Source organism: Balaenoptera borealis, assembly GCF_965194805.1.
Source record: "Balaenoptera borealis genome assembly, chromosome: 9".
In the NCBI taxonomy this organism is placed as follows: domain Eukaryota; kingdom Metazoa; phylum Chordata; class Mammalia; order Artiodactyla; family Balaenopteridae; genus Balaenoptera; species Balaenoptera borealis.
Genome location: NC_138873.1, coordinates 20,647,411 through 20,661,683, shown reverse-complemented (window position 1 = coordinate 20,661,683; position 14,273 = coordinate 20,647,411). Strand labels below are relative to the sequence as shown.

Here is a 14,273-nt window from a genome sequence, read left to right as displayed (position 1 = left end):
CAGGGGCTGGGGGCTAGGAGATGGGGTGTGTAGGGTTAAAGGAATTGTTTTAATGACCTCACATTCCTTTTCTGTGGCCCAGCAGCAGGTGTTACTCATCCAAAGTGCTTACAAATCAGAGCTTTTGAGCAGTGATGGTCAATGTAGCGTTTTGACCCCTCCAAACGAGAGTATTCCATACTTTGGTTTTCAAAACTACCATATTAGTCATTTTATATTTCTCTGAGAATTTATGAGTATAAATAGGAATGAGAAATGCTTACCCTAGATTAGTACTTACAGTTTGTTGTTGCATGTGAAATAATAACAGACATTTATTTCAGAAATTTACTAGCATTTTAAAGTTTTTCGTATTGCTCTAAAAGAACTGAAGTCTCTCCAGAGAAGATAGAAAGTTAGAAATTACCCAATTTAAATATCTCCATATATCTCTATCTATTTCTATATTCATTCTGCAAGTCGATGTAGATGGTGAAAAAATTAAATACTCATTATTGTGCATTAGAAACTCATTAAGTGCATCAGCTGAGTGATTTTTAAATGGGCAGAGGAACACTCTTCATGTGAACTCCTTCACTTTCTTTGTAACCTCTTTGCTGTACAATTGACCTGAAGATGAGCAGATTCTGGTTTTTTTTTAAAAGCACAGGAAACATCTGCTGCAAGTGGATTGAGATAATATTTTCCTTCTAGGGAAAGAGGAGATGCTACAGGGCAGAGCAGAGCTGTCTATCTCCCGCATTTACCTGCACACAAATGGCTGCTAGTAGTGATCTTAGTGATCTAAAAACCTTTCCCGCACTGTGTAGCCACAGGGTAGGGATGCCTTGTGAAGCTTCTGTTATCAGGCATTTCTAGAGTTTGGGCCTTTCCTCATGTACTTGGCTTCCTTCTGCTGAGCTGAATTTAGCCGGGTCTAGTCAGAACTATCATAAGCAGTAGTTCTTTCAAACAGCCACTTTTGAACATGAGTTATGTGACGGAACAAGCATTAATGTTGGCAGCACTTAAACACATTAAACGGATGCTTATACAAATATGTACTCACCCTGGTTACTTATTCCTATGAAGTGTCTGTTAGGAATAGACACCAGAACTTGAAGTGGTAATTCTTTCATGGGGTTAATCTTGGTAATAAAGCACTTGATTTTGTAGATCTGAGTAATACTAGCTACCATTTACTGCATACCTGCTCTGTACCATCTCTGTTTTTCAAAACAATCAGGCGAGGCAGTTGTTATTATTCCTATTTCATAGGTGAGCTATGGAAGCTCCCAGAAGAGAAATTGAGAAATTAGTTTCTCAAGGCCTCAAGGCTGGTAAGGTGCTGAACTAGGTATTCAGACCTTGGTCTTTCTTTTCATGGGGCACACTGCCTGTCTTAGAACTCAGTGTGGTCAGGATTACCTGCAGGAGTTTTAGTCATGAAAACACTTTTCAGATTCCTCTCTGTTCCCTTTGTTCCTATTGGGATCATCGGTTGGTCTACGTGGCTTGTCTATGTCTGTTGCTTGCCTCTTTCTTTTTTCTCATGTTTCACTGTAAGAGGAGGAGCAGGTGTGTGTGAATTGTGTTTGCTCACAAGGGTCTGTATGTGTCCGAAGGAGGGAGGAAGGGGGTTGATGCCATAAAATTTCCTCTCCTGTGCCAATGATGGGGATCACTGAGGCTGCTTGCCTCAGTCAGGGCTGATTGTGGTTAAAACCTTCTTGGAATATAATGCTTCCATATAAAGTTCAAAAATTTTTGGCCCGGGAGACTATCAATTTTCCTTATTTCAAACTAGATTTAATGAATTGCCCAGTTACGCAGCAGTAATGCTGCCTTGAATTCTTAAAAAGTTTAGACTGGAGATTAACAGTGCAAGAAGTGGTAACAAGTTAAATGGACAGTTAAAAAGGCCCTTTATGAACTCTACAGATATATTCGTACTTTCTCTGTTTTTGCACTTTTATCTTTTACACACCCCACTCCACCCTGCCCTGATCATGTCTTCCTAAGCAGTCTTCTAGGATAAGATCTGAGAATGCTGGAGCAAACCCAGAAGAAGAGATATGTCACCAGTTGAAATCTGTAAGAGTAGTGTGGGTGTATGAGAATAGTGACAGACAGGCTAAAGAACAGAGGGAAAGGAAGCTTGGGGAAAGTGCACAGTGTGACTGAAAGGTCTTTCAAAGCTTGCTTGGGAGAAGGGGAACGAGGAAGTGCTTGCACGGAGTGGTATAACATGAATAGAGGAGATAGAAAGGCCCAGCTATATAAGCACTTTTTGCTTCCCATCTTCATCAGAGAATGACCCTGCAAACTAGAAAGTGGAGAATGGTCATTATTGAGGGTGCATTAGAGCCTGAATTATGAGTTAGATGGAAAAACGACACAGTCCTTCAGATGCCTAAATCTACATCCTGAGTAACGTGGGATTTTACCCATGATCTCAAGGTCGGATTATGAAACTTGTGAGGAAATTACCAGAAAAAAATGGAGATGGGTGAATGTCCTAAATAAGGGGGAACATTATTTTCTAGAAGCTAAAGACCTGAAGTAAGCGTGATGTCAGTTTCTGGCAAAGCTGTAGATGAATGATCAACCAGAGATCTTATATGTGATTATGAAGGAATGTGGTGGTCACCAGGAATCAGCATGGATACCACTCATAAGCCTTGTCCGGACTCATTTCCTAAGTACTGCTTGCTTTTATTTATTTTTTGGAGGAGGGATACTAGATTATTAGATAATACAGATTCATAGTCTCACATTTCATGTGTGCTCATTTAGTTCAAATAATGCTGACAAACTATCATTTTGGGTAAGTCTTGATATCAGCAAAGTATTTGAGAAAATCTCTTATAACCTTATCGGAAGGAAGTGGAAAGCTACTTAGATGCTAGTATTATGCTGATTCCCATGTTTTGAAAACGAAGCTGAAACGTTTGTTGGTTAATGAATGAGATGGTGTCCTCATGGGGGAATGCTCAGGTAGGCACTGTAATTGGCCTTATTTTTCATCAGGAAAAAACCCCAAAACCTAACCCAAAAAATCCCAACAGAAAAAGGATAGCTCACTGTCAGATTTGCAGATAAGAGAAAGCTGGGAGGCACAGCTGATAAGAAAGTGGAGAGACTAAAAATTCAAATCATTCTGTTGGCTTTTTATTGTTGTAGTGTTTAGTATCGTTAACATAACAAGGCAAAATTTAGTATTTATAAATATCAAGTTCTGAATTTATTACAGAAGTCAATTAAACAGTATGGGATAGGGAAAATGTACTTTTGAGGTAGTTGTGGGAATTTTGGAGTTTTAGCTAACCCTAATATTATGAATAATATATATCTAAACAAATTTAAAGAAATGAAGGAAACAAAACCCAACTCTACAATAAGAAAAATAAAACTGAAAAAAAAATTTAGATGGCATTTTCTGAATGTAATATCCATACGTGAAATACCAGTTAGGTTCCATCTTCGTCATTCATTGCAACATTTTAAGGATAAGAGTACTTGGTGCTCGGTGGCATATTTTAAGTACATTAAAAAGTTGATGTAATTTTCAGAGCGTGTTGATCACGGTGTTGAGTGCAGTATCTGGGTATCATGTACTAGAGACATCATGGAAAGAATTGGGAGTGATTAATCACTAAAAGACTAAGGGAAGACATAGTGGCTGCCTTCCAATCTGAAGGTTGTTTTTGAATAAGATAGTTAATTTATTTCCATTCCTAGGGAGGAATGAGAAGCAAATAATTGAGGAAAGTACAAGGAAACAAATTCAGCTCAATGCAAGGGAAAATAACAAATCAGACCAACCAATGATGGATGGGGGACCTTGGAAAGAAATGACCATCACTTTACTCTAGTTTTGGAGCTAAGTTGGACCTAATTATATGCATTCTTCAGGGTCCAGTTCCAATGTTACTACCTGTCTGAAGTCTCATTCTTTCTGCAAAATGTTCCCTTTCTCATTTCCCCCAGTACCACACACAGTAACTGGATAACAGTGGGTGCTTGGTGCTTAGTAAATGTTGGATGAAAGAATGGAGCTGGGTAGTGGACCATACTGGGTTCTTAGATAACAAGGCATCCAACTGCAGAACTAAGAAAAATCTATTGTATTCCCTCCACTGTGCTATTTATTTACTCCTGCTTTGAGTAGCCAACTTAAGGAGAGAATTGTTCTAAATTATATGAGAATGAAAGATTTTTAAGCTGATTATACCCAGAAAAGCATTTTTTACCTTTAATTTGAATTTTTAATCATAGATATTGCTCACGTTAAGCAAAATAACTTTGTTCACTGGAGAGCGTTTCGAAATTTTTAGAATGATCACCAAGATATCATCTCATGAGGATTTTAGGCAACAATGAAGAAAATAATTATTTTCAATGTTGGAAGTTTAAAAAAGAAAGAAATAAAATAAATGAAAATGATGCTATCAGAGTTTTGAAAAGTTGCCCTTTTCCCAGTAGCAATAGATCTTGAGATGTAGTAGGTTGAATGCCACTGAGTAATATCCCCCTTTGTTATTGTGTTTGATTTAGGCTGATTCGAAAGTCATTGAGAAGTGGATGGATGGTGTGAAAGACTTCTTAATGAAAGAGCAGGCTGTCCAAGGCGATGCCGAAGGGCTACAAAGACAGCTTGACCAGTGCTCTGTGAGTTCTGCTGATCTAGGGAACCTGCTGTACTAGATAACATTTTCTTCTTATTATTATTTGCTGGTCTTATTAAAATTGTAAGAATATGACATGACAATAAACCTAGATAAAATATCTTTCATCATAAACCTTTTTTTGACTTTATAGCTAGTCAACAAATGACTGATTTTTCATATTTCTATTTTTGGCCATGGTTATAGAATTTTAAAAAATTTTTATTTCATATTGGAGCATAGTTAATTAACAATGTTGTGTTAAGTTTCAGGTGTACAGCAAAGCGATTCAGTTATACATATACATGTATCTATTCTTTTTTGGATTAAATTTTGGGTGGGGAACATAAGAGCAATTTTAGTTCATTAGTAGCTGCTGTTTTATGTACGGTGACAATCTTAGTGTCATAATTACCAATTGTATATCACTCTTATTGTGCCACATGGTGAGACTTTAAGAAAAACATACTTTACAAATGAAGTTTGCCAGTAATACTTCTTGCATTTTATATTTGATGAAATCATTAAGCTTCTCTAAATTAATTAAAAGTACTATTCCCTGCTGAGAGTCAAGTATTTCCAATCTACTTTGGCAGATGGCTATATGAAACATCCAGGTGAAATGAATTTCTTAAAACAATATTTCTTAAGTAGTTAAAAATCCTGACTCCCAAGCAGTCTGTTCTTAAAATATTTGCAGGGATACAGGCAGACAAACTGTAATAATGGCATCTACTTATATAGGCATGAACGCAACAAGGGCTTATGTTATGTTTTCAGGCATTTGTTAATGAAATAGAAACAATTGAATCATCTCTGAAAGACATGAAAGAAATAGAAGCTAACCTTCGAAGCTCTCCAGTTGCTGGAATCAAAACCTGGATGCAAACAAAACTAGCTGACTACCAAACACAACTGGAGAAATGTAGCAAAGAGGTGAGTTTTTCAACTTCACTGCCTGTGGTTTTCAAGAGGTAGATAGTGGCTTCTTTTGACAGAGTAAACTGATGTTATAGCCCATCCAGTTTGAAAAATTGTGGTCTAGAATAACTGTAACATGGATGGCAGGTTGGGGCCAGAATTGGGTCATGTTTTTTTAATGAAGGGAGGGTGCTGTTGTACCTTTGGCCCCTGGGTGGGAATGAGCTTGACATATTCAGTAAAGAACAAGAAAGTTGTTGTAGCTGGAACAGAATGAAGGAAGGAGTTAGCAGGTTGGAGAATGGGAAGATTTGAGGTCAGAAGGTAGGTAGAGATGGACTGTATATGGCCTTTGAAGCATAGATTTTGACTTTTATTTCAAGTATGATTTTCAAGGAGAAGCTTTTGTGGGAGCAGGTGAAGTGATGCTTTCCATACTGGAAGGATTAAATTCAAGATTACGAGACATGCAAATGGGGTCTCTAGCACTTACCACTGGCCAAAGATGCTAAGGAGGGAAGGTCAGCCAGAGGGGAAATGCCAGGAGAGCGTGAGGCCCCAGTGGCCAAGTGGAGAAAGCTCTTCACAGTGCTCAATGCTGAGGACTGCTGAGACTAATCAGAACTGGAAAGCAAGCTTTAGACTTGACAAGATGATCGCTTTTATGGACTTTGAGAAAAGTGGTTCCAGTGGAGTGGTGGGAAAGAAAATCGCATTGGAGAACGTTGAGGAGAGGAAAGCAAATGAAGTACTGGGGCAAGTGTAACCAACTTTGAGAATTTCTCTATTCAAGGGAGCCGAGAAATGAGGTCGGTGCTGGAAGGGACGTGGGGATCCAAAGAGCTGTTTTTGTAATTTTTAAAAATAAGGGGTATTACTGGAAGTTTGCATGCCGAAAAGGACTTCATTTAGAAAGAGAAAATGATGCAGAAGAGATTGAGAGAAGTGAATTGCTGAAGCAAAGTCTGTGATTAGGCAAGAGGGAATGAGGTCCCCCCTCTAAGTGAAAGAATTGCTATTAGGTAGTCCCTCTGTGGTAATGAAGGGAAGGCAACTATGTGTACAGTAGGAATATGACGTAGTTCTCTTCTGATTGCTTCTGTTTTGTTAGCGGAGTAATAGGGAGGATGCATACAGCTGAAGTGAGTGAGAAAGGGGTAAAAAACAAGAGGAGAAAATGTGAAATGCAGGAATACCCCACAGACAGTTGTGTAGATAGTACATATCTCTTAATACAATGTTTTTTGTTTAATGTTTATACAGGAAAATTTTATATTTGCATCCCCGAGTATTTTATTTTGTTTCCCCCCAAATTCCTTATTTTGAACAAGTTCAAATTTAAAGAAAAGTTGAAATAATGGTCGAGAGAACGGCCATGAGCCATTCCTAAATTTGCCAGTTGTTAATGTTTTACCACATTTGCCTTTTCTCTCTCTCCTCCCTCTCTCTTTACATACGTACATACACACACAGGCACACACACGCATACCTTTTTTTTTTGTTGTTATATATGTAGTTTTGATAGGAAGTCGAAAATATTAGGACATTTCACTCCTAAATACTTCAGCATGCTTCTTCCATGAAGGAGGACAATCTTCTACGAAACTGCAGTATCATTGTCACACTTAAGAAAATACTTTCATAGTATCATCTTATATTCTAGCCAAATTCAAACTCCTTTAAATGTGCTATAATTTGATGACATGTGCTTGAAGGAGCTGGGGTTTTAAAATTAATTAATTAATTTATTTATTTATGGCTGTGTTGGGTCTTCGTTTCTGTGCAAGGGCTTTCTCTAGTTGCGGCAAGCGGGGGCCACTCTTCATCGCAGTGTGCGGGCCTCTCACCATCGTGGCCTCTCTTGTTGCGGAGCACAGGCTCCAGACGCGCAGGCTCAGTAGTGGTGGCTCACGGGCCTAGTTGCTCCGCGGCATGTGGGATCCCCCCAGACCAGGGCCTGAACCCGTGTCCTCTGCATTAGCAGGCAGACTCCCAACCACTGCGCCAACAGGGAAGCCCAGAGCTGGGGTTTTTTTAGGAAGTAAATAAGGAAACTGGTTTGGAAGTGACAGTGAGGAATAAGGAAGACAATAGCTAGATGGATAGCTAGATGGTTGCATAGGTACATATAGATATTTAGATCTGTGTATCTATTTATCTACATATATACATACATACACATATGACAACATAGAATTAATTGTGGATTATTATTGTTTCAAAGTATGGGAATAAATACATGGGAAATTTTTAAGTGTCTCCAGCAAGGAGGCAGCCACTTGCTATGTAATTATCTAAAGCCGTTCTAGACTGTGGTATATCACTGAGTAGTAAAAGGTTGAAGAAATTTTGGACAAACATCGTGTTGCCAAATTTTTACTTTTCTAAGAAAGGATAGACATATAAAATCAACAAATAAAAACAGTCTATTATATGCATGATATCGTGAAAGGAAAAACGTCTTAATGCCAAAATGTAGAAAGTATATCATCTCAGATAATTAATGATAATTTTAAGCTTTTCTTTTTTTGAAAAGTTTGCTAGAGTGTCTTTATTTTTCTCACTTCTCTGTGGATCCATGAATATTCTATAACTGACTAGTGTTTGGAAACTACCAGTAAAAAGAATTTGGGGGAAGTGGGGCCCTGAAATCTGTATTTTTAAAAAAAGTTCACTAGGTTAAAGTGTTGATCAACAAGACTTGGGAAGCAGGGCTGTGTATATTGCTGGCAGTAGACTCTCTGAGGACCATGTGGGGCAGTGAAATCCAAGCTCCTACTTAGTGCCTATTTTTATGACTGTGATCCTGTTTGGAGAGTGGAACAGGAGGGCCACTAAGTAGTCCCCCTTACTCTCGAGAGAGCCATCCTATTCCTGAACTGCCCTTTTGTCACTATCAGTTTCATGGCCAAGCAAGCCCTGGCAGGGTGACCGCTACTGCGAGATTTCATTTGAGCGGGAGGTTGAATAGTGAAGTGAGCCCTGGATGATCTGTGTGGTATGCTATCTTCTCCCACGGAAGTCAGTGTGTGGTTAGAGGGATCTTTCTGAAAGATATTTTTAGGCTTCTTAAGATAGTTAAAAAAGCTATTGAACCTGATTCAGACAAATACCTATTTTCTAATGTAACTTTTTTTGTATCTGTGTGGAATATACAAGTACCATAGATTATCAAAACCAAAATTTTGTAAAGCAGTGTTGTATCAACATCTTTGATAGCAATGTACTCTTCTCTGCTTTTAAAAAGTGCAGTCTTAATGGGGAGTCCTGTGAAAAAGGAAAAAATGGACATTTTGGTTGCTTCAGGGTTTTTTTTTCCCATAAATAAGGTTAGAGTAGATTTCCTTGAAATACATGCTTTTATGGATGTAGGTAAGAGTCCTTCAGTTGAGTATTACTCTGTCAACAGTTATGCATTTTCAGAATTATAATAGGTATTTCCAGATTAATGTCCAAAATGTGATACCGAATCCCAGTTATAATTATTGTTTTCATTATTGCTTATATTCCACAGCATCAGCACATTATGTATAAAGGGTTTCATCTGAATTTTAAACCTTAAGACTCTTTGTGGAAAGTTATTACTGTGTCTTTTGATATTAGAAACTAGAAGTTGACATTTAATGTATCAGGATTTGTTTATTCGAGTGAATGGCTTTTCCTTCCTAGATTACTATTCAAAAAAATAGGTTGTCTGAAAGTCAGGAAAAAGTGGTGAACCTGAAAAAAGACTTGGCAGAGATGCAGGAATGGATGACCCAAGCAGAAGAAGACTACCTGGAGAGGGATTTTGAATACAAGTCACCAGAAGAGCTTGAGAATGCTGTGGAGGAAATGAAGGTGAGGCTGGGACAGTCAGGGTCAAGAGGCTTTATATCTCCCCTCCTCCCTTTAAAATCAATCAGTCAATCATCTACCTAGCTGTAAGGCCTGAGAATGTACATATAATCTTTCACAGTAAGATTTCAAATTACAAAAAAAACAACAACAAAAAAAAGGAGGGTCAGCTGCTATGATTTTAGTAGGGATAGGAAGTTGAGAGTCCACGTGTTAACTTGGCCCATGAGTTGAGTCTTGAGGGCCCCTGAGAAAATGTCTTACATTAGAACCTTGGTGAGCCACAGTGAATGACTCAAAAATTTTGTGGCATCAATTATATTCACAATGTTGTACAACCATCACCACTATCTATTTCCAGAAATTTTCAGGAAGAGTTATTTTTTGTAAAGAATAAGAGAGACTTCCCAATTAGGTTGGGGTTTATCTTTATTTCACCAGCTGTATTCTTCCAGCTAATACATGGGGCACACATGAATACCAAAATTTTGTTGGAGCAGGTAAGAGGAGCATTAGGAATGTCAAGGGATTTAATATCAGTTGGGTCCACAGGATGTATTTCCTGTAAACTTATATTTCTGTGTCAGTAGTCTTGCACACTCTCTTTTTTTATATAATAAAAGAACTGGACATCATTCCCACTTTTCCAACACTGCTTCAAGTGCCCTTCAGTGTCGAAGCCAAAGGAGATAATGTCTTAAAAGCTACTTTTAAAAAAATAAGAGTTGCAACTTGCCTACAAGTATAACAAAAGCAAAAATCTGTGCAGATATTTTTTTAAAAGGATTGTTTTTCACCAATGCATTATTGTATATGAGTCAAAGTAAATAAAAAGGACTTTTATTTTAGTATTTTCACAGAAATACGTTTTTTAGTGTAGCTTTCCTTGAAACTTTAAAAATATTTAGTATATAAGGTATTTTAAAGGTAGCCTACCATGTTAAGAACCATCTTATTTGCACTATTGACATTGTAGTTCTGTGAGGTTTTTTTGTTGTTGTTTGTTTGTTCTTGTTTTTTTTTTTAAGGTCACTAAGAATGAGAATTAAAAAAAATGAGATTAAAACTCTTGATTGGGCAACATTTTATTTTTATTCTGCCAAACAACCAATAGGATTTAAAAAAAAACACTACACTTAATTATTTTATCCCAACCTAAAGAAATTTAAAACCATTAAGTAGTAAAGAAAGCTACAAGAGAAAGTGAAAGGCTGTTTCAGGTTGATTTTCCCGAGTATGAGACTTCATCAGGCACGGAAGGAGAGTCAGGCAGGAAGCTACTTTTAGATCAGATCTTCCCAGTACAACTTTATCATCTTTGAAATGCTGTTAATTATCAGAAGGATAGATATACTTATGTTACAGGAGAAAAAAATATGTTTATATTATTTTTAAAGAATACTTCTACCATGGTGCACTTCCATTTTTGCTCGACTTCCAGTGGTCAGTTAAAATTAATTCACTTAATTCTTATTATGGACCCAGACTTTGAAAATACTTCCTGTCAGTAAACATAATTTGGGATAACTTAGGTGTTAACAGTGCTGTTATTAAATGAAAATGTCTGCATGGGGACTGTGTACATTGGGGTATATAATGAGTGAAATTTTGTAGTTAGCATTCTTATTTCACAAGCACTCTCTGTAGGGATTACCTAATAATGTTCTGATTAGGTAGTTAGAATCATCTGGATGTTTTAATTTTGGCTTAGTTATTTTTTGAAAAAGAAAGAAATTGGTTCCTGAGACAGGGAGCCGGTTTTCAAGTTCATTCTGTCTTGGAACAGAGGGCGAAAGAGGATGTGCTACAGAAGGAGGTGAGAGTGAAGATTCTCAAGGACAACATCAAGTTATTAGCTGCAAAAGTGCCCTCTGGTGGCCAGGAATTGACATCTGCGCTGAACGTTGTGCTGGAGAATTACCAACTTCTCTGTAATAGAATTCGCGGAAAGTGCCACACGCTGGAGGTATGGTGTTTTTTCACTGATGCATTTCTGAGATTCACACTCTGTAATGTACTGGCTGCTTCCATATCTTGGGAAAAAAACTCCATTTTTCTTTTCAAATACTAGATCATAAAAGAAAAGTAGTTCTTTCATGATTGAGATAATAATAATAACAGTAGTAGTAATTATTAGATAATAATTTAGGTAATAGGTTGATAAAAATGAAACAGAGAAAAGAAAACTGGAGATCAAGATCTGCCTTCAGTTAGTGGAAGTTTCTTGGAAAAGTAGTTTCTTAGCTTTAGACATTTATTACACGTGAAATCAAGGTTTTCAAGGTTTTCATATTACAGATGATCTGTAGAGTCTGTTCCAGTCCTAAAATTCTAAGACATATACTGTGAGTACCTCCTTTTTTTTTTTTTTTTTGCCTGGTTAGTACACAGAGATGAATTGAGGTTTCTGTTTTAGAGTGGTGTCTAAAATTATAGGTTTTATTTAGAGTGAAAGACTAACTTGAATGTGCTGGTATTTTGCTGGACCATTTCCCCTACCCTGGCCATAGGATTTAAGATGTAGATGATTCTATGAGTTGTTTTTTTTTAATAAAATTAAGTTTTTGATTGTTTGTTCTTATATTAGTGTGACATTTGTTACATCTTATTGAAAAGACTTAAGAAGCCCTTCAGTTTATAGCAATTTAAATTCAGTTCAACCTAAAACAAATGATTGCATTGTGATGAATCCTAAAATGGTAATCACAACTGCAGTATTTAAACTAAATTCACTCCTTACTCACTTGTTCTGAATCTATAAAATAAGTGTAATGTGGATTAGTTAATAAGAAAACTACAACTCAACAAAGCCTCATTCTTTAATATTAAGATATTTCCTAACTTAAAACACCTGAGGTTACTCATTTGAGAATTTAACATTCTGTGAACATAATATGTAACATTATGTATGGCTAATCTTAAGTCCCAGTAGATGATCCTGGAATTGAATTCTACTACAGTCTTGTCCATGTTTTCTTCTCTGCCCTAATCACCCATGATTTTGCTTTTTTTTGGTTTGTTTATTTTCCTGTCTATTATTAGCCAAAGTAACTACTCAAAATATGTTTAAGTAATGGAGTCCCCAGGTTATCCCAAGCTAACAAGAGACCACCATGAATTCTGTGTCATTTCTTTGCACTGTCTTTATGACCCAGAGGTGACAATTTGAGAATGAGGAATGAAATATTTCAAGGTTTTAGTATTGCTTGCAGAATTACTTTTAGAATTATTTTGGAATTAGTTTGAGAGAAGAAAAGGAAAAGTGTAAGAAAACAAAGTAGATAAAAGAGAAAAGATGACACCTTGATGCCTTTGAAAGGGGAAGTGATAAGAAGAAAAAAGATTTCACAGTGGAAGCATTCTTAAAATTATGTGAGGGATTACCAAGAGATCTTGGGTAGAAACAGCCCAAATTTCTAAATTAGAGTAAGGATGCCTTTCTTCCAAAGAGTCCAACTTTATTACCTTGATTATTTCTAGATTCCTTTAAAATGTTTTAAATCATGAAACATTTGAAACTTATAGAAGAGTACAGATGATATTACTAACACCCATATACATATCCCTCAGCTATAACTAATGTTACATTTTGCCATATTTTTCCAGATCTTCTTTTTTCAAATAAAATTAATTGGCATTACAGAACCCGTTCCCTTTTTCCCCATCTCATACCATCTCTTGATCCCTCTCTTAAAGTAATCATTGTCTAGAAGGTGATGTATAATCTTCCCAAACATGTTTTTATATTTTTAATACATACACTTATGTTTCAGTTATTAATTGCTGTGTAACAAACCTTGCCAAAATGTAATGGCTTACAAAAACAACCATTTATTATTTTCCATGATTCTGTGGGTTGATTTGGCTCAGCTGCATGGCCCTTCTGCTCCATGAGGTTTATGGATATTCCACTCAGGTCCACTCTCATCCACCAGGTCCCCTTCCACGTGGCCTCTCAGGTTCATGGCTTCTCTGCAGCATGGCAGCTGGCTTTTAAGAGGGAGAAAGCAGAAGCTGCCAGTTCTCTTAAAGGCTGTGTCTGCACGTTCACACAGCATCATCTCTGTAGCCTTCTTTTGCTCTAAGCAAGTCACAAGGCCAGCCCACATTCAGCGGAGGAGAAGACAACTTCACCACTTCATGGGAGTAGCTGTAATAAATTTGTGGCCATTGTTAATCCAGCATAGTTCACTCTCTGGTCATAAGTTAGTTACGTTCCTTCCACATGCAGAATACTCTTACGCTCTCCCAGGGACTCCTAAGGTCTTATCCAGTGCAGCATCAAGCTCAGAATCCAGTATCATGCGATCTACATCAGGTGCAAACGCAAATGTGGCTCCTCGGAACAGTTTTCTTCAGGTGCAGGTGTGTGGGTGTGGCACCTTTTGATCTGGCGACCTGGGCACTAAAAAGATAAGTTATCTGAACCTCATATACCCAACACAGTGGTGAGATAGGTACAGGAAAACCTCAGTGGACACTCCCATTCAAAAAAGTTGGGGCAGTGGAAGGTAAAAAGAGCAGGCACTGGTATTAGTGACTCTGAAATCTAATGCTAGTAGTTCTGAAATCTAGCCAGGCACGTGTAGTCAGGGCTCCTACTCTGGGGCCAGGGACTGGTGCTTGATTAGGGGCCAGTGCTGCTTCTTGTGAGAGCTTCTCTGTAAGCCATCCCTTCCTTCCCATAAGAAGTAGGGCTCTGCTTGCAGCTGAGTAGATTTCTCAGCCTGCTTTCTGCCTATAGAAATTTGGGGGACCAGACACCTCTTTTCCCTTTTAGTCTTAGCCAGGGGTTGGCAAATTACAGCCTGTGGGTCAAATCTATTTTGTGGCCTGTTTCTCTATGGCCCAGGAGCTAAAAATTGTTTG

General features: G+C 37.6%; 1 protein-coding gene across 10 annotated transcripts in view; it reads left to right on the top strand.

Annotated features, from left to right (window-relative positions):
* Positions 1 to 14,273, top strand: part of UTRN (utrophin) — a 499,657-nt gene that overhangs the window by 165,490 nt on the left and 319,894 nt on the right. For all 10 annotated transcript variants that reach the window (XM_082405402.1, XM_082405400.1, XM_082405405.1 and 7 more), the window contains 4 exons: positions 4,537 to 4,650; positions 5,427 to 5,582; positions 9,237 to 9,407; positions 11,191 to 11,370. In XM_082405402.1, coding sequence (XP_082261528.1) covers positions 4,537 to 4,650; positions 5,427 to 5,582; positions 9,237 to 9,407; positions 11,191 to 11,370 — 621 coding nt within the window. The remainder of the gene's footprint in view (positions 1 to 4,536; positions 4,651 to 5,426; positions 5,583 to 9,236; positions 9,408 to 11,190; positions 11,371 to 14,273) is intronic.